The sequence below is a fragment of the Stegodyphus dumicola genome, chromosome 10, assembly GCF_044657685.1.
Source record: "Stegodyphus dumicola isolate Sdum_Otavi_A_Nest chromosome 10, ASM4465768v1".
In the NCBI taxonomy this organism is placed as follows: domain Eukaryota; kingdom Metazoa; phylum Arthropoda; class Arachnida; order Araneae; family Eresidae; genus Stegodyphus; species Stegodyphus dumicola.
The window spans coordinates 89450443-89475209 of record NC_140777.1 but is presented as its reverse complement, the minus strand read 5'-3'; the positions used below and the strand labels follow the sequence as shown (position 1 = coordinate 89475209).

Genomic DNA, 24767 nt, shown 5'->3' with positions numbered 1-24767 from the left:
CTAGATAATTACCGTCTCATTAGTCTACTGAGCAACCTTACAAAAATAACTGATCGTATGATATTTTATAATATCCGGCAAAATATTCATTCTTTCAACTACCTGCCTGACCAACAATTTGGCTTCAGAGAAAAACATAGCACCCACATCAATTACTAACAGTTATCAACTATATCACGGATGGATTCAACGCCAAACTGCTCACAGGTGGATGTCGCAAAAGCGTTCGACAGGGTATGGCACAAAGGCCTTATATTCAACCTCATCAAATTAAATTTTCCAGACCACTTCATCCGACTTGTCGCCTCCTACCTAGATAACAAAACTTTCTCAGTCAAAGTTAATAGCAGTCTCTTTTCCAGAAGTAGTACAATTGCAGGTACACTTCAAGGGATCAGCACTTTCTCCATATTTTTATAATATATATATACTCACGATATTCCAAGAAATCTATCTATCACAATAGGGCTATTCGGAGATGATACAGCTATTTTAACTTACGCCTCCACCTTAACTAACGTCTGGCTGCAACTACAAAAATATCTAAATCAACTTGAAGACTGGCTCATCAAATGGTGAATCGCAATTAATACCCAAAAATCCAAAGCAGTTTTATTTAGTAAAGGTAATTCTAATAAAAGACCTCCCAAACCATATCATTTTCAAAGAAGAAATGGAATGCAAAAACAAAGCAAAATACCTTGGAATAATACTTGACCATAAATTTACTTTTGCCCAGCAATTTAAAGCAACAATACAAAAACTCAATTACACCAGGGTCAATATGCGCCCCCTACTAGGAAGAAGAAGCAATCTTTCCTTAAGAAACAAAATCATTCCTCATAACCAAGTTTTAAGACCTGCATTACTCTACGGATGCGAAATCTGGGGTCATGCCACAAACACAAATTTAAAACCACTCCAATTCATCCAAAATAAAATGTTTTCTAAAAATCAAGAACATTAACGAATATAGAAACCACAGCTAACTTCTCCAATAAAGTCAGATACCACAATAATCATCTAATTGCCTCTTTAGAAATCACCCCTCCAATTCTAAGCACCAAGAGCCCGCGCTAACAGAGTGAACACCCATGCATATAATCGGTGAAACAGCAATTCTACTTTCCTGCCACTAAAACCAGTCAAACAGCCCTCCCCTCTTTTTCCCAGATGCTTCCATCAGATGTGAAGAAAGCGAAAGCGCTGCTTCTGGATGCTTCAATTTAAATGACAATCTTCGACGAAAATTGAAGCCGAAGAAATGTCAGCAATGTGACATCACGACTGATGATCGTGGCCGCTGTGTAGCATGCGGATAAGACGAAAGTTTTGTTTATAGTCATAATGATTTTAGAGAAAGATACTATGGATATATTAGAGAGACTGGGAGGTGCAAATAAAGTAATATTGAAACACCAGGATAGCCAAGGTCAAAGGAAACCCTGCCTTTGCAAGCAAGGCAGGAAACCCTGTCTATAAGCAAACCTGCAGTTTGCTTATAGATGGAATGGCAAGAAACATTATGGCTATGTCGATATGGGGACAGATCTAAACAATGACTGTCTGCTTGTTGCAAAAGAAGCCGTAGCTTTTATGCTTGTGTGCATAAGCAATAGTTGGAAATTACCAATAGGTTATTTTCATGTAGATGGTATTTCTGGACTCAGTTAAGCAATTTAGTTTAGCAGTGTCTAATATTAGTTGAAAAAACTGGTATCAAGGTAGTATCATTAACATTTGATGGGACTGCATGCAACATGAGCATGGCCAAACACTTAGGATGTTCATTTGATACTAACAAATCTTTCTTAACTTCTTTTCAGCATCCTTCAAATAAAGAAAATATTTTTGCATTTCTGGACCCATGTCACATGTTGAAATTAACAAGGAATACATTGGGAGAGAAGAAATGTATAATAGATAATGAAATTCAATTGATAACTTGGAGTTTCCTTGTGAAACTGCAAGAAGTACAAGATGCAGAAGGATTGCATCTATCAAATAAATTGCGGAAATGCCATTTGGAATGGTTCCGGCAAAAAATGAGTGTACAACTTGCAGCACAACTGATGTGTGATTCAGTTGCTGATGCAACTGAAGAGTGTCAAAGTATGGGCTTAATAAATTGTGAAAATTCAGAAACAACACTGAAATTGCTTAGGCACATCAATCGTATTTTCAATATTTTTAATTCTCAAAATATACGTCAACGAGAATGGAAGAAGCCGTTATAGCCTCAGAATGTTTCTGAATACTTAAGAGATGCTATCAAATACCCTTTTTCTTTAAAAACGTATCCAGAGAAACTTCTCTCGATACAAACAAACAGAAGAACTGGATTCCTGGGTTTGACTGTATGTGCTGAGAGTTTACTGGGACTGTTAGAAATATAGAAATGTTATACAGTGTTCAGAACCAGTATTAATTTACTTGCCTGCATATAAAATAAGTCAGGATCACATTAAATTATTCTTTGATTTGATATGTGTATGTGGTAGGTGGAATAATAATCCTACAGTTAGGCAATTCATGAATGCTAACAAAAGGATTGTAATTCAAGATGAGTTAACATAAATGAGATGTGCTAATACCCTAGCATGTTCTTGGAGAGAAATGTAACAATGAGGCTGTACATTTTATTCCCTAAAGTATCTCTCTAAACAGATCCCAATACCTTCAAAAAATTATTTCTAAGCGTAACAGCAGTCCGCCTCGAAAGATTTTTGCATTAATAAACACACAACTACCTTTAACCTCACTAAGCATTTTCAAATTTCTAAAAAATTCATCCAAGCATTTTCAAATTCCTAAAAAAATTCATCCAAGCATTTTCAAATTCCTAAAAAATTCATTCAGACCTAACACATCGTCTTCAGTGGATGAAACTTTATGTTCAATGTTAAGCATTTTCAAATTCCTAAAAAATTCATCCAGACCTAACACATCGTCTTCAGTGGATGAAACTTTATGTTCAATGTTAAGCATTTTCAAATTCCTAAAAAATTCATCCAGACCTAACACATCCTCTTCAGTGGATGAGTCTTTATGTTCGATGTTCGTACTGATAGTCTCATCATTTCTCCACTTTTCATTTAGAGCTAAGGTAACATAAGTATTCTTCTTTGTCATCTTTTTTTTCTTTTGTTTTCGTCGGATTTTGTGAAGATCTGTTTTCAGCCGCTTGCACGTTGATCTTAAAATCGCTTTCAGGCGAAGATTTTCCATGTTTACTGAAATTTTTTTCTCGACACTATAAATCATGTCAGATATTTCCTCAAATTTTCTTTTGCACATTATTCTTTGATGATTAAACAACAATTAAAATAAAATACGTACCTGATTTTATGTCGAATTTCAACGAAAATGAAACGTTAAACACTTGCAACACAACGATGAAATCGTGCGACAAAGAGCAATTTGTTTTAGCAGGTGTTAAATCGTTCTGCCTGCCGGCTAAAATTGCTGGCAAATGTTCTGCAAGCAGAGTGTTAAATATCAAAATACAAAAATAAATGTATCCAATAATTTAAATATATATATTTACAGAAGTTTAATCTAGTAGTAAAAATAATATACGTATATAGAACAGCTTATTTAATTTTAACTTACATACATTACAGTAAATACAAAACTAGTTCGTAATGTACGGAAAAGTGTACTGTCACGTGACTAGATTTGGTCTAGGTTGCCAATGTGCTTAGAATAGATGGAGTAAGCATGACGTCACAAAATTGAAACATTTGAATGCTAGAAAGCGAAGAAGAAAGACGTCTTTTCTGCCCTTTCCTTCCTTTTACCGCACGCATGTTCCTAAAACGTACTCGCTGTACCTCCTGCTGTGATAGCTGCTATTGGTTACAAGAATATAGACGTAACTATATAGACGTAGAGCTTTCGCGAGGCCTACATGTCAGTACCTCCTACTCAGCACCTTTAGGAGGTACTCTACATATAGGCCACGGTAGCAAGCCGATCAGCCAATAGTGATTCAGCATTTTCTCAGCAGGGGGTACAACGAGAACATTTTAGGAACATGCGTACCGCACCCACTCCTCCACCATACAGCCAGCGCAGGGGCGCCGGTCCGGGGCGAACACAACGGTCACCGCTTTTCGCTTATGTCACTGCTGCTTTTCACTCTTTCCTTCGCTTTCATGCGATCAGCAATCGCTTTCATCAATCTTTAGTAGCAGTCGAACGAGAAGGTATCGCTTGCTATGTCACTCTCGTATCGAGATCTTGTCGCACAGTAGGAGGTTACGGCCCCAGGACACTATAGATTGTACATTGGATTTTTCAAGTAAAATTCCGTGCATTACCAAATGATCCGCTTTTTAAAATATTCTCTGCTTCAGTAATATAACGAGAATTTACGCCTCCTTGAACAAAATCAAGCATTTCGGAAAAGCTATGCAACTCCATCACTCAGATCACAAATCAAAATACCGGTTTTTATCCGCCACATTAATGTGTGAAAGAGCCACCTTTAAGTAAATTGAATCGCGGAAAGGATTTCACAACGCTGCTTAAGTTACCCCCAAGCTTCCTTTTTAGATTGAAGTCAGGAATCTTAAGCACTCCAGCTACTGCATAAATCTTGTATGTAATAACTTACTCAATATTCCATACGCGGCATCGGTGATCTTCATATGTTATGGTATCAAATAAAGACACTTTCCTTTAACTAAAGCTATTTATGAATCAAAGACTATGTACAAGTATTATATACAGATTACAGGATATCTACTTTATACCACTCTCAAGCACTCCCATTTCTCTCTGGTGAAAACTCTTAATTAGCTAAACATACGGGCGGTGCAGCGCCTTCTATCTCTTTTTCTACATCACTTCTCACCTGTACTCTTTAATAAGAGTACACAAACTTACTTACATAACAATATTAACATTAATTAATAATGGTTTTATACTAAATAGTTTGACATACATAAATGAATAATATAAAAGAATAATCTATACTAGTATATATCAAAGCCATAAATGAACATAATAATTAATAATATAATAATAAAAGCTCAATAATATCAAAAATTCTAAATTAAATTTCGAAAGGATATAACATTTGGATCGTTCTTCTGAATTGCCCTTTGGGCGTGCGAACGAGGCACGCTCGAACACGTCCATGTCTTCCTATCATCACGTTATTAATTGCACCCATGTCCCAAAGTAGTTTGGATTGTTTTGGTTCTTCTACCTCCAACGCAACGTCTCCAGTCTTAAGGTTGCGCTCAGTTTTAGGATTAGCAAAGTTATGTACATTTTTTAAATGGAGTAAATATTGCTCTTTCCATTGATCCATGTTAATTTTAAGAGCCTACTATAGTAAAGTTTCCTCCTAGTTAAAGTCTCTTTGTCTGACACATTATTAAAAATTTCCAAAACTTTTCAGAGGTTTCTTGATGCTTCTCATCCAATACTCCCAAAACCCTCCCCACCATAGGAAACGCTAAGGTATGAATTTCCATGTTATCTCTTTGGATGTCAAGAAATCTCTTACTCCTCTGATTCTTTTAAATCCTTTAATTATTGCATGGCTCTGCTCTGATTCTTTTAAATCCTTTAATTATTGCATGTGCTGCGGAAATTCTTGCCATTATCTCATAAATCACTTTGCAGCTCCCTCCTCTTGCTAAAAAAACGTCGTAATGAAAAAAATGAACCTTTTTGCTGACTTTTTGAAAAGTTTCAGCAATATCAACACCTAGTAGATGAAGCTGAGGGCCCTAGTCTGGACACCGTCGAGATAGAAGAACGGGTGGCTTTTTGCGATCTACTTGACAGAGAGCGATTCTGGTGTCATCGTTTCAATCATTATAGAGATCGACGCGTCGGAAATTTTTCCGTCAGTTGGACAGCTGCCGTTTAAGTTTCTGACCGTCGTTTTAGAGCTAAACTGAGGACGGCGGAGGTCACGGATTGTTTTTGAAAGTGTACGTAATAGATATTTTAATTTCTTAAGATTTGTGAAAAACTCGAGTATTTCGCTATAGAAATAACGCATTTGATGCTGACGATTCTACATTATTTATTTATTCTACATTACCAATGCCTTAATTAAATTTTAGTGAAAATAATATATTTGGTGTCTTCCTATTTCACATATAAAGAAGGGGTACATACTTTTAATTTAAAATTGTAATTTTTAAACTAATGTATATATCAATGTACTTCATTTCATGTTTTGATGAGTAATTTATAAATTTTGCATTTTTATGTTTTAAATTATAATGTATTTTCCTCTACTTTTATTTGAATTTGTAGTGTATAAAAATGTAATACATTAGACATGCATTAAAGAATACGCAGTATATAATTCAAACTATGCACATCCTAAATTCAACATTTACATTAAATTGCTTTGAGTAAAAAAAATTATTTAAGTAGTTTTAACTGTACCGATATCAATGTCAATTTCCAATAGTTTCTAGAATCTCCTGTATAAAACAAGTTCAATTCCTGTATAATTTTCGGTTAAATTCTTGCCAATATTATAATGCAAGATTTGTAATTAGTTATCAGATTTTTTAATGTGGTCTACTTTTAGATATTACATCAGTCTTGTGTATATTTATTCAGATCTAAAAAGTGCTTAGTTTTGGTTTTATGTAATTGCGGCAAAGCCTCGAGGGCTATCTGCCTAAAGTGAGGGTTGCCTTCGTGGAGGACATTCTAAGGAAAACTAGCTCGTATACACGTAACACATGGGGAAAACCACGAAAACGTCCATGCAACCAGCCCGTTCGCGGGATTCCAACCTTGGACCGAACTTCTAGTGTTCAGCGATTTTACCGGCTGCTGGTGGGATCGATTTAAAAATGGTATAAATATATATGTACTGCAATTTCTTCCACTGCATCTGTTAATATATTTATACAGTTACATATATTATATATATATCTAAAACAGATTTTCTGTGCCTTAAACTTCCATGCTTCTGGAAGTTACCAATGATATATGTCATTGCATTGGTAATGACAGATACATTGGTAATGACGCCCATGCGTCCAGCCCGTTTGCGGGATTCGAACCTCGGACCGCACTACCAGTGTTCGGAGATTTTACCGCTGGGCCACTAGTGGGATCGACTTAAAAAAGGCATAAATAGGAATATGTACCGCAATTTCCTTTCACTGCATGTATTAATATATATTTATAATGCATTTATATATACATATATTTATTTATTTAAAACAGATTTTGTATGCCTTAATTTTTTTATGCTTTTGGAATTTACGAGAAATATGTTGGTAATGACAGATATATTGGTTATCAGAGATATGTTGGTAATGCAACATACCCGTTCGCAGTATTTGGACCTCGAACCAAACTACCAGTGTTCGGCGATTTTACCACACGGTCACTGGTTGGATCGATTTAAAAAGGGTATAAATAGAAATATGTATTGCAATTTCCTTTCACTGCATATGTTAAAATACATATATATATATATGTGTGTGTGTGTGTGTGTGTGTGTGTGTGTGCAAGATAATATGTTTTACAATTTAGCTATAGTTATTTAATTTTACTTCCTATTACTTTTGTTAAAAGTTTGTTATGTTTTTACTCACTGCTTATTGGTATCTACGATACATAGTATATTTGTAGCTGTGTGATAGGTATAATTCCTGAATAAATAAAATTATTGATATAATCATGGATTGCTAAAAATTAAAATTTTGTTTTATTCAAATTCATTAGGAATATTAAACACGCATTCGCAGTGCTATATTTCAATGATTTGACTTATGACGTTGTTGCATAACCTTTTCAGACAAAATAATGTATTTTAAACATAAAATTCCTGTTAACAAATAGTTTACGAACATGTAACATTTTAGAAAATTTCCATTTTGCAAAAGATCATACGTAAATTTATGTTTACCTTTCTTCACATACCTGAAGTTTTGAAAAGGCCATTTCTTTCTGCGTTTAAAATATCCATTAATGTTCCCCATTTCTTTTTTCCATACTCTTTACTAAATCCAGCAGCGTATTTTTTCGAAAAATTTCACCATTTACTCGAACTCGATTTTTTTTTTCTACCGCCATCCTCAGTAATAAGCACGTGCGAAGCAGCCCGTTTGACAACAAACTACCCCCTTTCCCTGAGCCTGGAGCAATGTAGAGGTGAGATAGACTGGTTGGCTATGCAATAAACGTCACTTCCGTACGGAATTTCCACTTCACTTTCCACCGACGGAATTTGAAGGGGCCAGACTCGCTCTCCCTTCTGCTGTCGAGTGGAAAGAGAATCCCGACTGGTTTTCCAATATCGATCTCGACCGGTGTCCAGACTAGACCAATGACATAATGAAAATCGAGCATACGGTTGAGAAAGAAGATATCACTCACGATGCAAAGAATAAAGAAACAACCGCCGATAAAAGTCAACCTCAGAAATATAAAACAAATAAGACTAATGATAATGAAGCAAAATCAAATCAAATACGAGTTCCTCCCATAGTGATCGATGATATAATACAACCTGACGAATTCATACAGAATATAAATATACAAACTGGCAAGTAAATTATAGGACAGATAAAAGCAAATATACTACACACCAGACGCAGATACGTGCGTTAAGTTGTAACGGACATTAATCTAAAAAAACACACCTATCAACTTCCAGAGGAAAACGTCCTCAAAATTGTTATCGGAGGCCTCCCTACTACAATTAATCCAGTGGACATCACCCAAGACTTAAAAGATAAAGGATTCGACGTCAAATACATCACTCTTCACAGAAACCGACGTGCAAATAGACCAATGCCCCTTTTTCTTATACATCTTGAAAAAAAAACTGATGCAAATAAGGCTATGCATCAAGTAAAAAGAATTGGCTACCTCAGTGTTCAGATTGAATCACTCAAAAGAAAAAAAACGCCCCCCCCAATGTTATATACATGAATCAGTTCTTCACAGCTCCCTGCTTTGCACCAGAGATTGGGTATGTGTCAACTGCGGAGGCTCGCATGTTCCTAAAACGTGTCCAGTACCACTCACGGAACCAGCAAAGTGTTGCCACTTCAATGGGCCTCATCTAGCCGATTTCTCTCAGGGCTCGTTCAGACGAGGGCGTAAAGCGCATAGAGGCATAGTCATAAGGTCATAAAATACGGGAGACCTGTTCACACTTGCGATCAAGGATCAAGGAAGTGCAATTTACGGAGTTCATAGGCAATTACGCCTTTACCTCCACATCTTCAAAGGAAATTTAATCGTCCGAAAAGAGGGTATTGTCAAATAAGGTAAAAATTTTGATAAGCCGAATGACTTGGAGTAAGTACCTTCACACTGAGTCAAAAAAAGGCAAAAAACTCAGAAGGTCTTAATTTTGCGCCGAAAAAGGGCCAGAATAATTTAGATAGGGGCAGCCATAAAAATTTTGAATAGAAATATAAAAGGTGAAGTTTCCTTGAACCTTGATAATCATTTTCTTTGCATACGTCAGATGAAGGACACGCAGGGGAATTCCGATGCGCGCTCTTCGAGGTGGGGGGGGGGGAGGGGGGAACCTGTTTAAAGGTCGAAAAAGTGGTTCTGTCAGTGATCAGCTGGGAGGGAGAAGTGTCATTTTTTTTTACCGCTATTCATTGCGGTTTTTAAAAGCCAAAAAGGACGCTGTTAAGCGCCTAAGAAAGTTCCTTCTTAGAGGAAGAGAGAAGTTAAAGTTTAAAGAATCGTTATCAATTTTATTTTAGTTGAAAGATTATAGTAAGTTAAATCAGTCCTATTTGACTGTGATGTTTCTTGTTAAAGAAACGTTAAAGAGGTTCCTCGAGTTAATGCCGTGTGCATTAAAGAACTTTAGAGGCGGGGGGGGGGGTTAAGGAACGAGAGGTAATTATTCACGTGGTTATCGGTGTCCTCATATCTAGCCCGTTTAAAAGGCAGAGCCGAATATTCCCTGTTAAGTACCGCTCTGGGTCTTTTTCGGAAAGAAGCAACTGCAGGATCGTATACGGGTAGCTACACTTGCAAGAACGAGGTGTAAGACGTGGCCAATGAGAGAAGCTAAATTTGCGCATGCGTGCAATGTCTACAACTTTCCCGCTCGATTGATATCCCGCGTTCGCTCTCCTTGTTTTTTTCGTTGTGTCATGGCTTTTTCAGCTCCCCACAAAGTTTTACTGGCTCAAGAGAATGATCTTTTATCTGCCCTTCTCATTAGCCAAGAGGCAACGGAAGAAGGTAAAAAACGAAATGGTCGAGAGATATTTTTTTGGAGTGGCCAATACTTGGTTGGCACAACGAGCTTCTTCCGAAACTCAGAAATGGAAACGAAGATTTGTTCTTCAATTTCACTCGTATGTCGGTAAGTATTTAAAGTTAAAACAATTATTCTTATTTTTTATTTTAATTAATTATTTGCTTAATTAATAGCTGTATTTAATAATTTTTTTTCTGTTTCATAGGTTAAACAGTATGACTATTTATTGTCTCTTGTGAGTGAGAAAATGACCAAAAAAAAAAAAAAAAAAAACACTTGCATGAGGAAACCTCTGACACCATCTGAGAAGCTTTCTGTATGCTTAAGGTAAATAATTTTGTTATATATGTAACTTAGTCAAATGCAAGTATTTTTTTAAAATATATATTTAAAAGGCAAGCCATAAGGTAACTTCCCCTCAATAAGTCTGTCTCCTGCCTGCTCAAGAATTATTCACTTATGCATTTTTATAAATTTTTTAGGCTTTAATTTGGAATTATATATTTATTCATGGATTTCGATACTTGCACTTGATTTATATATGCTCTCAGAATTTAAATGATAGTCTAGATTAGTTCGCAGCAATAATTAATCATTTATTTCTTTGCATTACTTCATTTTTTAAAATTTAGTTAAATTTAAATTTTCTTTTTATGAATAGAGAATGTTTGTTAAATTCAAATTTCATTCGTTGCAGCAATGGCACAAGAGAATTATTTAAATTAAATTTAACTTTATTATTTATTCTTTTGAATATATGTGTACATATCTTATTTATCTATTTACACATTATGACCTCAAGCTATTTATGTTTTATCTTGGTTTTCCTACATTTATTCATTATTATAAGAAGCAAAGTGTAGAATAACTAAATTCGGTTGATCTTTACATTATGGTAACTTGGCGTTTTTTTGGCGACCAACTCTCCTACAGCAACCCTCTATTTTTTTTTTTCCCGCCGCCATTTTGTCTTCACGAAGTAAAGACATGTTTCTTTTCTTTTTATCTACTGAACACTTCTTCCAACAATCTACTAGCCGAATTACACTTATGCTAGAAATTTTATCTAACAAAACTGCTTAATCATGACAAATATTCACTGCAAAATTGGGAAAAAGTGCACAATACCATACTCCTTACGCGTTTTTCAAAATAACACATACACATAAACCATGTACACGCCGACTTATTTTTACTTCAAAAAAATCCCAGAATTGCACAAAAATGGCATTGCGCACACTCTTCACTATATCCTTGTACACTGCTTTTTTCTCATATTAGAAAAATTTCACGAAAATACATGACAATTTTCTCAATCTTTAAACCCGGTAAAAAGAACATATATGAAATTACCTGATCGCAAAAAAGTAATGAACATTTCCACATATAAAATAAATAAAATATCCAAAAACTTTTACCTCTAAATCATCTATTACATTATACACGTCACCAACGAATTCATACCGCAAGCATTACAAATACTTAGTATCAAATATGATATATAATGAAAGTGCTAAATTTTATCTGCTAATATCCTAGTTATAAAAATATTATTTAACACCTTGACTGCTAGGAGCATCAGTGATAATTCAACGGTGGCCTTACTTTTCACAGCCAACACTGAATGTGATTCACAGGTTTTTTATTGTTTGGAGCCATATAAGTCACTGGTGCTTCACAAACACACAGATTTACAGGACTAAAATTACTGCAATGGCCTTACAAAGTTGCTTTATATTCTTGGTTTCTGGAAACTTTTCTATGAATTATTACAATTTTAATACATATTTTGCTGCAATATCTTTTAAGTAATTATTATTTACGTCGAAGTACGACAACAATGTTGTAATTAAAGGGATTGTAGTGTTTATTTAACGAATATGAGAAATTTTGAACATTTTAAGATGTTTATACATTCACTAGGTTATTCATTTTTGGTTATATATGGTGTTTCCCTATTTGTTTAATTTTACTAATATCTACTATCAAGACAATGAATTCTTGTGCTGCTTTATGGTGAATTACATTGTAAACTAATTATTATTATTTATTTATTAATTTATTAAATATTTAGACTAAGTATAGAACTGATTTTAAGTTAAAGGGGACAAGAAAACATAATTAAAAAGTCTAACGGAGTATTTTACCTGACTTTCCTGTGGCAGTCAACGTGTTAATTCACGTGTAATTGCCCTGTTCCTTCCCCTTATCTTTTTTTTTCTCTTTCTTTCAGGAAAACATGTTGAAATAAAAGCTCCTGCATTGGCAGGTTCGACATATACAACTACAAAAAATTCAACAGCATAGTGTTGATGGCATCTTGTGACGCAAATTACTGTTTTGTATTTGTAGATATAGGTATAATAATTCTCATAGATTATAGTAATAATGTTGTACCCAAAATATTTTATTTAAAAAATTACATATACGACTTTAATAAAAATTTTGTACGTTTCTTTTTAGGTAATTTTGGACGCATCAGCGATGCAGGGGTTTTTTCTAATTCTTTCCTGGGACGAGCAGTGGATCAAAATATGCTGAATCTGCCACATGATAAAAAGTTGCCTAAAAGTGCAAGAGTTTTGCCTCATGTATTTTTAGGCGATGAAGCATTTGGTTTGAAAAAGCATTTTTTTGAGACCATATCCTCGGACCAGGAGTAATTTATCATGCTCAGAGAAAATTTATAACTACAGACTCTCTCGATCAAGAAGATGCATCGAAAATGCATTTGGCATACTGTCATCTGGCAGGTTTTAAGAAAACCACTTCTTTTAACTCCAGAAAACAGTGAGACAGTTGTAAATGCCTGTTGTTGCCTCCACAACTTTTTAATTAAAGATGGAATTCAGAATGGTAACAAACTATATTGTCCCAAAATGTACGGTGACTACCCTTTGTTGAACGGAGAGGTCCAGGATGGGCTCTGGAGATGTAGTGAAAGTTTGAAATCTGTTTCACAACAATCTTCAAACAACTCCACAAGTCTCGCCAAAAATATCAGAGATAATTATGCCGAGTACTTCGCAAACGAAGGTTCTGTTCCCTGGCAAGGAAAGTATATCTAATTTTTTATAGAGAGTTATAGGGCTCATGGCGATTCTCTCTCTAAACAAAAAAACGAGTGGAAGTAGTTACCGCAAGGTCACTAGGAAACACTGCTATTTTATATACAAACAAAATAATTACATTAAGAAAGTACAAGGCATACCTTTTTTTTAATGACAACTCAGAAACATACTTTGAAAATAGCCTTATTGTTATAGGAATACACTAAATATCTGCAATGGCATTTTTGAATCAAACTTATAGAATGCAATATTGAAATAAGTATAGAACAGCATATTTCTGTGCAAAGCAGTATGGAATATTTCTGCATTGCACTGTAGTACTACTCTCTAAACTATAAACATGCACATGCATATATATATACAACCTTCTTCAATTTTTTATATATAATTTCTTTTAGGAGAAATACCATATTCTAAATAATCCTAATTAAAAAAAAAAGAAATTCTTGAGGATAAATGACAGATAGCCTGTATACAACATTTTTTCCATTTTGCAGGTGTGAAAGCAGTTAGCGGAAAACAGTACTTACCATACATTAATTATTTTTCTTTTTCCAATCAAAAGGAACATGCACTACCAGTATCATTATCGCTAGTACTAGTATCCCACAACTGGTCACCATGACCTGCAACCACAACTAAACTTGTACAATTCTATGAAACATTCTCCCAACAATGGATTTTATACTCAATCATCAAATACATTTTGCTGTGTTGCCAGCTGTTTGTATGCATCTTATTTCTAATCATTTTCATGTATAAGCCGCACTCCTGAATTCCATATGCCTTTTCTGGAAAAATCTGATGTTTACACCACATGACTTCGTTGTACGGAATATTAAATTATACGCATTTTTTCTTGCATTTCATTTAAACTTATTGGATTGAATTAAACCTACTTCGCCAACAGCGCATAAACCGCAATAGAATAAATGCTTTCTTTAAAATTCACTTTATTTGTTTACCATAGCGACACTCTGGTTCTAGGTTCACTTAACAGTATTATATTTCGTTCATATTATAACTCAGAATGCACAAAATTTATATCATGTAAAGAATTATCTCGTTGCCACATGTTCTATTCACATACTATAATAAAGTTAGAACAATATATAAAAGAAATTAAGCAAGCAAAACAAAAAAGAAACAGTTTTTCACAGACGATTGAGTATTTCTCATTCAATTAATTCAGTTCTCACTTTGCAACAAAAAAAAAAAAATAAATAAATAAAAACTCAAAACATCTGTATCAAAAATTACGAAGTAAATCTTAAACACTTATTTCCTCGAAAAAATTCCAGAAAGGATTAAGCATGATTTAATTCGCAATAATAAATGAAGGCGTTATCTTTGTTGTTGCGAGCTACGTTTCTCTAGATTGGCAGCAAATCCACTACTCTGCTGTTTCAAATGTAAACAAGCAATGGCCGCCATCAAAAAAAGATTATTAGGCTTAGCGGCACTTAAACAACTTCGAAATTGTTGATAATTCTAAAAATATTGCATACAGATTTACTAAAGGCATAAAAACTTTAACCGGAAGATAAGAACAACATAATTCAATCATTTTTAAAGCAAAAAATGTACAATTTACAACCATATAAGAGTAAAGAAACTGAGATCACTGAGCCGGGTAACAGAGTGGATATATATATCAATACATTTATATATGTTTGGTGCGGCCGATTGCAACCGAAATTCGAGGTGCACATCTACATGTTATAGCAGTCCTGTATACAAAATTTCAATGTTCTGAGGCTACTCGTTTTTGAGTTATGCAAGATACGTTCGTACAGACACCAGGAAAAATCCTCTTCAGAATTCATTTTAAAGCAGTTTTAAAAGTTTTGGAGGAAAAGAGTCTTTTATTCTGTCCTTATGTACAGATATCACGCAAATGCATCGTTAAATTTGCATTCGAAGAGGTCAAAATGGATATTTTCATTGAAATATGTTTGCTGTTTGAAACTTTTTGCGATAACAATACTTCCTTTTTACTTCGTACAAGGAAGTAAAAAAAGCGGGGTTACATTCGAATACAGTACAAAGTAAACAATGGTATTACTTTTCTTAATTTCTGTAAACTTCACTCAACCTTTGTAACACGAGACATCTTCTTACTTGGATTTAATAATAATTCAAAAAGGCTTTTCCTCAATATGTTCTACAAATCTTAACAATCATTATGCACTTTTTTCATTTACTAGAGAAATGACAAGAATTTAACGCATCAAAATTTCTGTGGATAATAAATAATAAATGCTGTGTTATTCATTAAATTATACACTGTGCAATGAATTGTGCATGTTATTCATTTTTATCAAAAATAAATTCCTATGATAGATAACATAATTCAAAACCAGAAACAAAGATCAGCAGGAGACCAAAACTGTCTAGAACTGTGACTCTTGATTTAAGGATACATCACTGCATTTTTTTCCTTTTTGAACTTCGCAAGAGCATTTTCTCAAAAGATTAATCTTTTTAACTACTTATACGAAGCCTATGTAATTAAACTGATTATTGTTCTTAAAGTGAAATTAATTTTAATGTTAATATTTTTATGGTCAAAACTGCACGAAACCAACAATTCATGATACCAATTTGATGTTTTAATAAAATGAATTTATATAGTTTGTTTGAAAAGAAAATCAGCACTTAAAGCAAATAGCAATACCATATTTTCATCTTTTTCAATAATTTATTTTAAAAATAAATAAATAAAATATTACAATAAAAATATTTACAAGTAATTACAATAAAAATAAATAAAGAAATATTTACAAGTAAAAAATATACAAAGAAATATTTACAAACATGCATTTTTTAAAGAATTTTCATAATAAATTGAAAATCATACACAGGCGTGCATGATCCTGAGCTTAACTTTTGCTTTTAAATTTTCATCCATATTTCTCAATTTGTTATGAAAACTCATTAAAAAATGCATGTCATCATCACAGACTTCTTTGGCCATCATATCGCTATTTCTCTTCATCAATTTCAAAATTTGCTCTTGAAAATTTTGACCCTTTCGTTTCAATACTTTTGGAGTTTCCAAAGTTTCATTTTGATGATCTTCGTCACAGGACACATCCAGATGATTGACATCCTCGTTATTAAATAGGTCCTGTGACGAAAGAATCTCTTCCTCAGCAACAGGAAGCAGTGATGCATTGCTGCAACTAGGCCCATCCATTGCTGGTTTTACATTGAAACGAGTGCTACGTTAGAAAAATAAAATAATACACAATATTAAAATAAAAAAATTGCCACTACACACAGAATTTAAAAATTCTAATATACATGAAGATTTAGTGAAACCTTGTTAAATAACTGCTTATTTATTAATGAATATATTTAATAAATCCTGAATAATAGTTTAACTAAGGCTTACACACTATGAGATTTTTAATAGGAATTATTAATAAATACATTAAAGAAATCTTTGAGTATCAAGTTTATTTTTATTCTGTTCTAGGAGGATCTGTATACTGAAGTTGCAATATCATGATTTAAGTTTCTTATCTATGTATTATTCTCGTCACTGCGAGATAATTATCAGTTTTACAATGGCCTTCAAAATCTACATTTTCATTTTCTAAGTTAATACTAGACATCTAGAATTCCGGATTATGAACATCAATTTCTTAATTAAAATGTCATTTTTGGTTTTATTACATTCAAAAAATAAAAAAATATTACACATTTTTCAAAATTAGTTTTATACCTAGTATCTAGTTTGCATTACTAAAAATAAATCTTAACCATTTAAAATATGCTTTTTTTTAATGTACTGATAATATATTGTACATTAATAAAAAATCCTCAATAATTCCACTTAGTTTTCCTAAGTGGAATTATGTTATATTCACAACTTAATATCAAAAACAATTCATTAAATTACATAATTTCTACATTTTTAACAGGCTTGTGTTATAGTAGTTACAATACATAAAACAGAATTTACCGCCTATGTCTGATAGTATCCTCTAAAAAGGCCATCTGCTCAGCAAGTGGAAATTTTCTTATTTTTGATGCAGCACCATCACCGCTTCTTGTTGCCAAGGTCTTCTTGTACCTGATGTATGACCTTCGGATGCACTTCCAACGGTACTGAAGCTCTTTCACTATAATAATTTTTTTTAAATGTATTATATTTCACGAATTAATTTTACCAGAACAAGTTGTTAAGATAGTAAATGTTCATTTAAATGAAAAAATAAATGTCTACTTGAAGTTGCAAAATTTTAATAAATACACCCATTGCCATAAAATCGTATGCCTCATGAAGTAATTGTCAGATCATAACAAAATTTGACAATAAGATATATGTGCTCTGAATGACATACACCATTTTCTCTGTTTGGAATGCTGTCGCACTTGACTACAACATATGGAACCAGGTTGTCTTTAGCGATGAATCAAAATTCAATTTGGGAAGACCAATTATAAAATTTTACTTTGCAGGTTTTAAATACTACAGTGTTAGGCTAGAAGTTAAATATCAGACAGAGCTCACATATTTATTTAACTGCCATGAAAATTCAAAGTTGGTAAAACATTTTTATTGCTATTCCACAAAAGATAAATTCAGAGCAATGCAATAGTATTTATTTTCAACAACTACATTATGAAGCATGTGTGGGGATAAACTGAACAACTTCTGATAAATAATGATGATAAATTGTCAAAATAAAAATTAAAAAAAAATTGGGTGGATTCATGATAGAACAAAAAATTTGTGTAAAAAAGTGTATTTCTTCTTACTGGTGAACCATGTTATTTCAAAAAAGAGTTGGGTGCCATTTTTTAAAAGCATAATTATAATTTTCTACATGCTTTATCTTTGTGGCATGCAAACATGGTTTGGTATCATATGAATACTTTTCTTGGGGGCCAGAGGATTAATTATTGTTTCATATATCAAATATATGTAACCTGACAGAGGAAGTGGAATTTAACATTTTGTAATTGATCTAAAATGTCAATTTGTCACATAAGTTAGTAAGATAATACAGAAATAGTATTCAATCAATAAATCCAAAAACTAATCCTCTCTACTTCATTCATAAAACAAAACATATTCAGAATTTCATCCTTCAGAGTAAATAGTTTAGAACATAAATGTGATGACATATCACTATAATGTGATATGTTATTGAAGTAACTGAGATGAATGTGAATTATGTTCGTAATGAAGTTTTTTAAATAATTTTACTAGCTTGGTCAAACATCAATCATTTTATTTTTTGAACTTGCACAACTAAAACATTTCAAGTTCAAGGACTTCACATTTCTCCCTGGCTTTATTTCCCTATTATTTGGCTCCATAGCAATGTAAAGGCATTACACATACTTACTAGTTTAAATTAAATTATTTTCTTTTTATTCAATAAACATGGCATACATATCCATTTTTAATTTAAGCTTCTTCAAAAATTACTACACTGTTTTCTTTCTATGACACTGAAAGAAATTTAAATACATAAATAAAGATAAAGGGAAATTTTAAATGGTTTGAAAAGAGTCAACGATACACTAAAATTGAATTTTCTTTGATTTCACCTCACTGAATAGGTTTCTCTTTCTTATTCTGTGATAACAAAAATAATAATAGCAATAATAATACAGATAAATGAAAACAGCCAAAAATGCAGATTTGAAACTTTTGCATATCTTTGCTTCAGATAAATTTCTATAACAGTATTATATATTTTTTACTTTCATTTTCCAGAAATAGCTGTAGATCTTTTAACCAATATAAATCAAGTTCAAATTTTCTTCTTCAGTTAAAATAAAAATTGTTTATATTTTGGAAATTCAAATAAAATTTGTAATTAAATCGCATTCTGACACTGTTAATTTAGTAAACTGTAATGGTTTTCAAATGATGAATGCATGTATACATACATATATATATATAAATCATTCACAGTATCCTACATATACCCATAATCATATCAGCATAATAATGACAGACAAAATCAAATTTAATAATGGACTTTAAAAAAAAAACATCTATGCAAGAGACAAGTTAAATATGAATGCGATTTAATTAAGACCTAGCGATCTAAATAACAAAACAAAAAGGGCAAAAAATTTACTTACCACCACAATTTGTATCCTCAGCAATTATCTCCCAGGCTTTCTGAACGAGGTTCAGATTTCTGTGGTCCATGGATCTTGCATCCCAAATTACGGGATGGTTCTGGACTCCAGCGATTAAAATTTCATCGGAAACGATGCGCTCCATATTAAAAAAAAATGTCGCCTTCGAAGTCACAGCGAAATCGTCCCGCTTTGTTTTAGCTTCGCTCTGATTGGTCGACGCTTATCCCAAACTCGGCGTAAAGTTGAAAACTTTCAACCTTGCGCCACGAGCCTTAAACCAGATTATGTGACATAGCACAGACTGGTTGCCTTGGCAACGCTGCTCGGCTTTAACCACTTATGTCCATTACGCCCTCGTCTGAACGGGCCCTCAGTGTCCGGCACGCCCAAACGCATATAAATCCAAGTTCATACCAAGTGCAACACCTAAAATCAACCCGTGGACAAGAAACAACATCAAGACAGAAACAGTACCACCTACTAATACTAATTCAACACAAAATAGCAGCGAACACTCCCAAAAATCCAATAGCTCCCTAGTCTCCGGAATTTTCAACTTCAATAGTCTCAAACATGTATGGGAAGTCATTATTAGCGGAATCAAGCAATTTAAGTCAGCAACCAACACAATCGAAAAGTTCGGAGTCGTTATAGACGTCTTAGAAAAAATTAGCAGCTATTTTTAACAATCCAATCAATAACAGTCGCAGCTCACTAAAAATACTCTCTTGGAATGCGAACACTCTGTTTGGCAAAAAAGAAGAATTTAACTACCTAATTCAAGACCTGTAACCAGACGTAATTCTTATTCAAGAAACTCACCTGAAGCCGTGCAAAAAAGTACTAATAGCAAATTATAATATCTACCGGACAGACCAGGACACAGGAAGGGGGGGGGGAGGAATTTGCACCTATGTCAAAAGAGGTCTTGATCATCAAATTCCCACCAATAATTCAATCTCATTTGAAAGCAACAGCATAATAATGAAATTCAACAATCAAAGATACATAATCTCTAATATTTACATCCCACCAAGAAATAACCCGGACATGATAGAACTAGGAATACTACATTCTACAAACTCTACTGCAATAGTGAAAGGCAACTTCAACGCCAAACTTAGATTATGGAATCGTAACTCATCTAATAAAATACGCAGGTAAATTTTCAACCTCATTCAAAATAGAAATCTTAACATACATGTCACCGATGACCCCACCCATTACGGGTACAATAGCCACTTTACAATAGACTTTTTTCTTTCCAGTAGCCTAACTCCCCCCTGCACCATCTCTGCCTTTCCAGCCTTAGCATTCGACCACAACCCGATCATGCTTGAAATATCCACTATTACCTACTCCCCAACTTTGGAACGGTGTGTGGGAATTACAAATTGGCCCAAGTTTTCCGAAATTTTAACTTCTACGATATCAGGCAACCCAAAAATTGAAAAAAAAAAAAAAAAAAAATCCTAAATACAAGAAATTGATAAATTCACCCAAAATATTCAACATGCCATCAATCTAGCTACCAATAACATCAAAAACAATTCTATGCCTCTCCCCTGGGAAATCAAGGATAAGATTAGAAGAAAACACAGGATTCGAAAAATCTGGCAAAACTCTGGAGACCCATTATTGAAAACCAACTCAACAGGATCCAAAATGAAATTAAAAGAAGCATCGCAGATTTCAAGCAAGACAGATGGAAAAATTATTTAAATGACTTATCTACAGAAGACAATAGCCTTTACAAAATCACTAGAAATCTCAAAAATAGTTATAAATAAATCCCTAGCCTTCACACCAGCTCCGGCATCATATATTCCAATCAAGACAAAGCGAACGCTATTGCAGACACTTTGCAAGAAACATTCACTCATAACCTTGACACATATCATGAAGGCACAACAAATGTAGCCTTGTTAATAACTTTCGCAATACCCCTGGACCTCGCAACTTTACTTTCCTCACAAATTCTATCACCGTAGCGGAATTTATCAATTATCAGAAGAAGAAAAAGCCCCAGGGGACGATGGAATCACAAATATTGCTCTGAAGAATCTTACCATTAATGCCATCACCTGTCTCACTAAAATTATCTACAGCATCATCAAACTGGCTTATTATCCTAAAATTTGGAAACACGCAATTATTGTTGTCTTCCCGAAACCTTACTCCAATCCAGCAATTCTAGATAATTACCGTCCCATTAGTCTACTGAGCAACCTTACAAAAATAACTAATCGTATCATATTTTATAATATCCGGCAAAATATTCATTCTTTCAACTACCTGCCTGACCAACAATTTGGCTTCAGAGAAAAACATAGCACTCACATCAATTACTAACAGTTATCAACTATATCACAGATGGATTCAACACCAAACTGCTCACAGTAATATTGAAACACCAGGATAGCTAAGGTCAAAGGAAACCCTGCCTCTATTAAATATACATCAGAGTTGCGATCTTTTGCAATGATGCTACATTTTTACTCTTCTAAGGCATATAATTATGTTAGGGAAACATTTGACACACGTTTGCCACATCCACAGACTTTGTGCAATTGATATAAATGTGCTGATGGTTCACGAGGCTTAAGTGATGAAATTTTAGGACATCTTACACATGAAGCACTATCTGCTAAACAATACCCACTTATATGCAGTTTGCTTATAGATGGAATGGCAAGAAATATTATGGCTATGTCGATATGGGGACAGATCTAAACGATGACTGTCTGCTTGTTGCAAAAGAAGCCGTAGCTTTTATGCTTGTGTGCATAAGCAATAGTTGGAAATTACCAATAGGTTATTTTCGTGTAGATGGTATTTCTGGACTTCAGTTAAGCAATTTAGTTAGCAGTGCCTATTATTAGTTGAAAAACTGGTATCAAGGTAGTATCATTAACATTTGATAGGACTGCATGCAACATGAGCATGGCCAAACACTTAGGATGTTCATTGGATACTAACAAATCTTTGTTAACTTCTTTTCAGCATCCTTCAAATAAAGAAAATATTTTTGTATTTCTGGACCCATGTCACATGTTGAAATTAATGAGGAATACATTAGGAGAGAAGAAATATATAATAGATAATGAAAATCAATTGATAACTTCGAATTTTCTTGTGAAACTGCAAGAACTACAAGATGCAGAAGGATTGCATCAATCAAATAAATTGCAGAAATGCCATTTGGAATGGTTCCGGCAAAAAATGAGTGTACAACTTGCAGCACAACTGATGTGTGATTCAGTTGCTGATGCAATTGAAGAGTGTCAAAGTATGGGCTTAATAAATTTTGAAAATTCAGAAACAACACTGAAATTGCTTAGGCACATCAATCGTATTTTCAATATTTTGAATTCTCAAAATATACGTCAATGAGAATGGAAGAAGCCGTTATATCCTCAGAATGTTTCTGAATACTTAAGAGATGCTATCAAATACCCTTTTTCTTTAAAAACATATCCAGAGAAACTTCTCTCGATACAAACAAACAGAAGAACTGGATTCCTGGGTTTGATTGTATGTGCTGAGAGTTTACTGGGACTGTTAGAAACATAGAAATGTTATACAGTGTTCAGAACCAGTATTAATTTACTTGCCTGCATATAAAATAAGTCAGGATCACATTAAATTATTCTTTGATTTGATATGTGTATGTGGTAGGTGGAATAATAATCCTACAGTTAGGCAATTCATGAATGCTAACAAAAGGATTGTAATTCAAGATGAGTTAACATAAATGAGATGTGCTAATACCCTAGCATGTTCTTGGAGAGAAATGTAACAATGAGGCTGTACATTTTATTCCCTAAAGTATCTCTCTAAACAGATCCCAATACCTTCAAAAAATTATTTCTAAGCGTAACAGCAGTCCGCCTCGAAAGATTTTTGCATTAATAAACACACAACTACCTTTAACCTCACTAAGCCTTTTCAAATTCCTAAAAAATTCATCCAAGCATTTTCAAATTCCTAAAAAATTCATCCAAGCATTTTCAAATTCCTAAAAAATTCATCCAAGCATTTTCAAATTCCTAAAAAATTCATCCAGACCTAACACATCGTTTTCAGTGGATGAAACTTTATGTTCAATGTTAAGCATTTTCAAATTCCTAAAAAATTCATCCAGACCTAACACATCCTCTTCAGTGGATGAGTCTTTATGTTCGATGTTCGTACTGATAGTCTCATCATTTCTCCACTTTTCATTTAGAGCTAAGGTAACATAAGTATTCTTCTTTGTCATCTTTTTTTTCTTTTGTTTTCGTCGGATTTTGTGAAGATCTGTTTTCAGCCGCTTGCACGTTGATCTTAAAATCGCTTTCAGGCGAAGATTTTCCATGTTTACTGAAATTTTTTTCCTGACACTAGAAATCATGTCTGATATTTCATCAAATTTTCGTTTGCACATTATTCTTTGATGATTAAACAACAATTAAAATAATATACGTACCTGATTTTATGTCGAATTTCAACGAAAATGAAACGTTAAACACTTGCAACACAACGATGAAATCGTGCGACAAAGAGCAATTTGTTTTAGCAGGTGTTAAATCGTTCTGCCCGCCGGCTAAAATTGCTGGCAAATGTTCTGCAAGCAGAGTGTTAGACGGCCAATAAATATCTCAGATTAATTGAAACGCAATATATTATTATGTAAATACTTTTTCTGACGCCAATAAACTTTATTTGAGAAAGGTATCTGATTCCAGAACTTTAAATTCTGCTGTTCCGGTAACTGAAAAAATCTTTCAAAGACGGACTGCTGTTGCTCTTAAGAGTTAAATAATTTTGAAATTATTGTCATCTATTTTGACAGATAGCTTGAAAGAAAAAATTGCACGTCTTTTCTAGTTACTTTCTTGAATAAGAACATGTCAGGGTAATTTAATGCATCTTGATTTACTTCAGATTTAGAAGACTATACACTTGATAATAACTCTTCTAGAACTATTTTTCTTATCATCTTTGAAAAGTCATAAAAACTTGTGGGTTGTATTACTTTTTTTAAATCCGAAATGCCTGATTTGAATTCGTTTGCCTCATATCCCCTGAACGGTTACGGTTGACATTTCAGAGATTATTTGTTTGTAGCCTTCCGGAATTTTTCCTTACTTGTAATGAGCTGTTGCTGTGGTTTCGCCATATCTGGAGGTATCAAAGGTAAATTTACCGATTGTGCTATTTTATGAGTTTTGATTTGCATCATTTCTTAAATAAGTGTACATGAAAAAAGCACTTTTTTAAGTATGGTGACTTATTGTTCCATGGTAGATTATTCTATTGATAATTTCAAGTAATCTGTGGTACATATCTCAAGGAAAACAGTAATT

The 24767-nt window shown here is 33.5% G+C and overlaps 2 protein-coding genes and 1 long non-coding RNA gene across 5 annotated transcripts in view; 2 read left to right on the top strand and 1 right to left on the bottom strand.

Moving 5' to 3' along the window:
* Positions 1–10029: 10029 nt before the first annotated feature.
* LOC118188346 (uncharacterized) lies at positions 10030–15614 on the top strand. Of its 2 annotated transcripts, XR_004758099.2 has the most exons (4): positions 10030–10339; positions 10440–10561; positions 12468–12592; positions 12698–15614. It is a non-coding gene; the product is annotated as an uncharacterized LOC118188346 (long non-coding RNA). The 2 variants fall into 2 exon arrangements; XR_004758098.2 differs by lacking the exon at positions 12698–15614 and having other exon boundaries at positions 10043–10339; positions 12468–12677.
* Positions 15615–15986: 372 nt separating this feature from the next.
* LOC146995012 (uncharacterized) lies at positions 15987–23867 on the bottom strand. The gene is made up of 3 exons (XM_085825218.1): positions 19417–23867; positions 17276–17435; positions 15987–16529 (listed from the first exon to the last, which is right to left on the bottom strand). The coding sequence occupies exons 1-3, from the start codon at positions 19559–19561 to the stop codon at positions 16160–16162; spliced, it is 675 nt and encodes a 224-aa protein (XP_085681344.1). The 5' UTR covers positions 19562–23867; the 3' UTR covers positions 15987–16159.
* A 585-nt stretch (positions 23868–24452) lies between these two features.
* Sos (Son of sevenless guanine nucleotide exchange factor) overlaps positions 24453–24767 on the top strand; it is an 85296-nt gene continuing 84981 nt past the window's right edge. For both annotated transcript variants that reach the window (XM_035358762.2, XM_035358761.2), the window contains exon 1: positions 24453–24597. The gene's annotated coding sequence lies outside the window, so the exon portion shown is untranslated. The remainder of the gene's footprint in view (positions 24598–24767) is intronic.

Excerpts from the sequence above, each read along its gene's own strand:
- LOC146995012 (XM_085825218.1), bottom strand. The coding sequence starts at position 19,561 with ATGGAGCGCATCGTTTCCGATGAAATTTTAATCGCTGGAGTCCAGAAC. Across the intron at positions 17,436-19,416 it reads TGAGGATACAAATTGTGGTG|TGAAAGAGCTTCAGTACCGT; the intron begins GTAAGTAAATTT and ends AAATTATTATAG. Across the intron at positions 16,530-17,275 it reads GATACTATCAGACATAGGCG|CACTCGTTTCAATGTAAAAC; the intron begins GTAAATTCTGTT and ends TTTCTAACGTAG.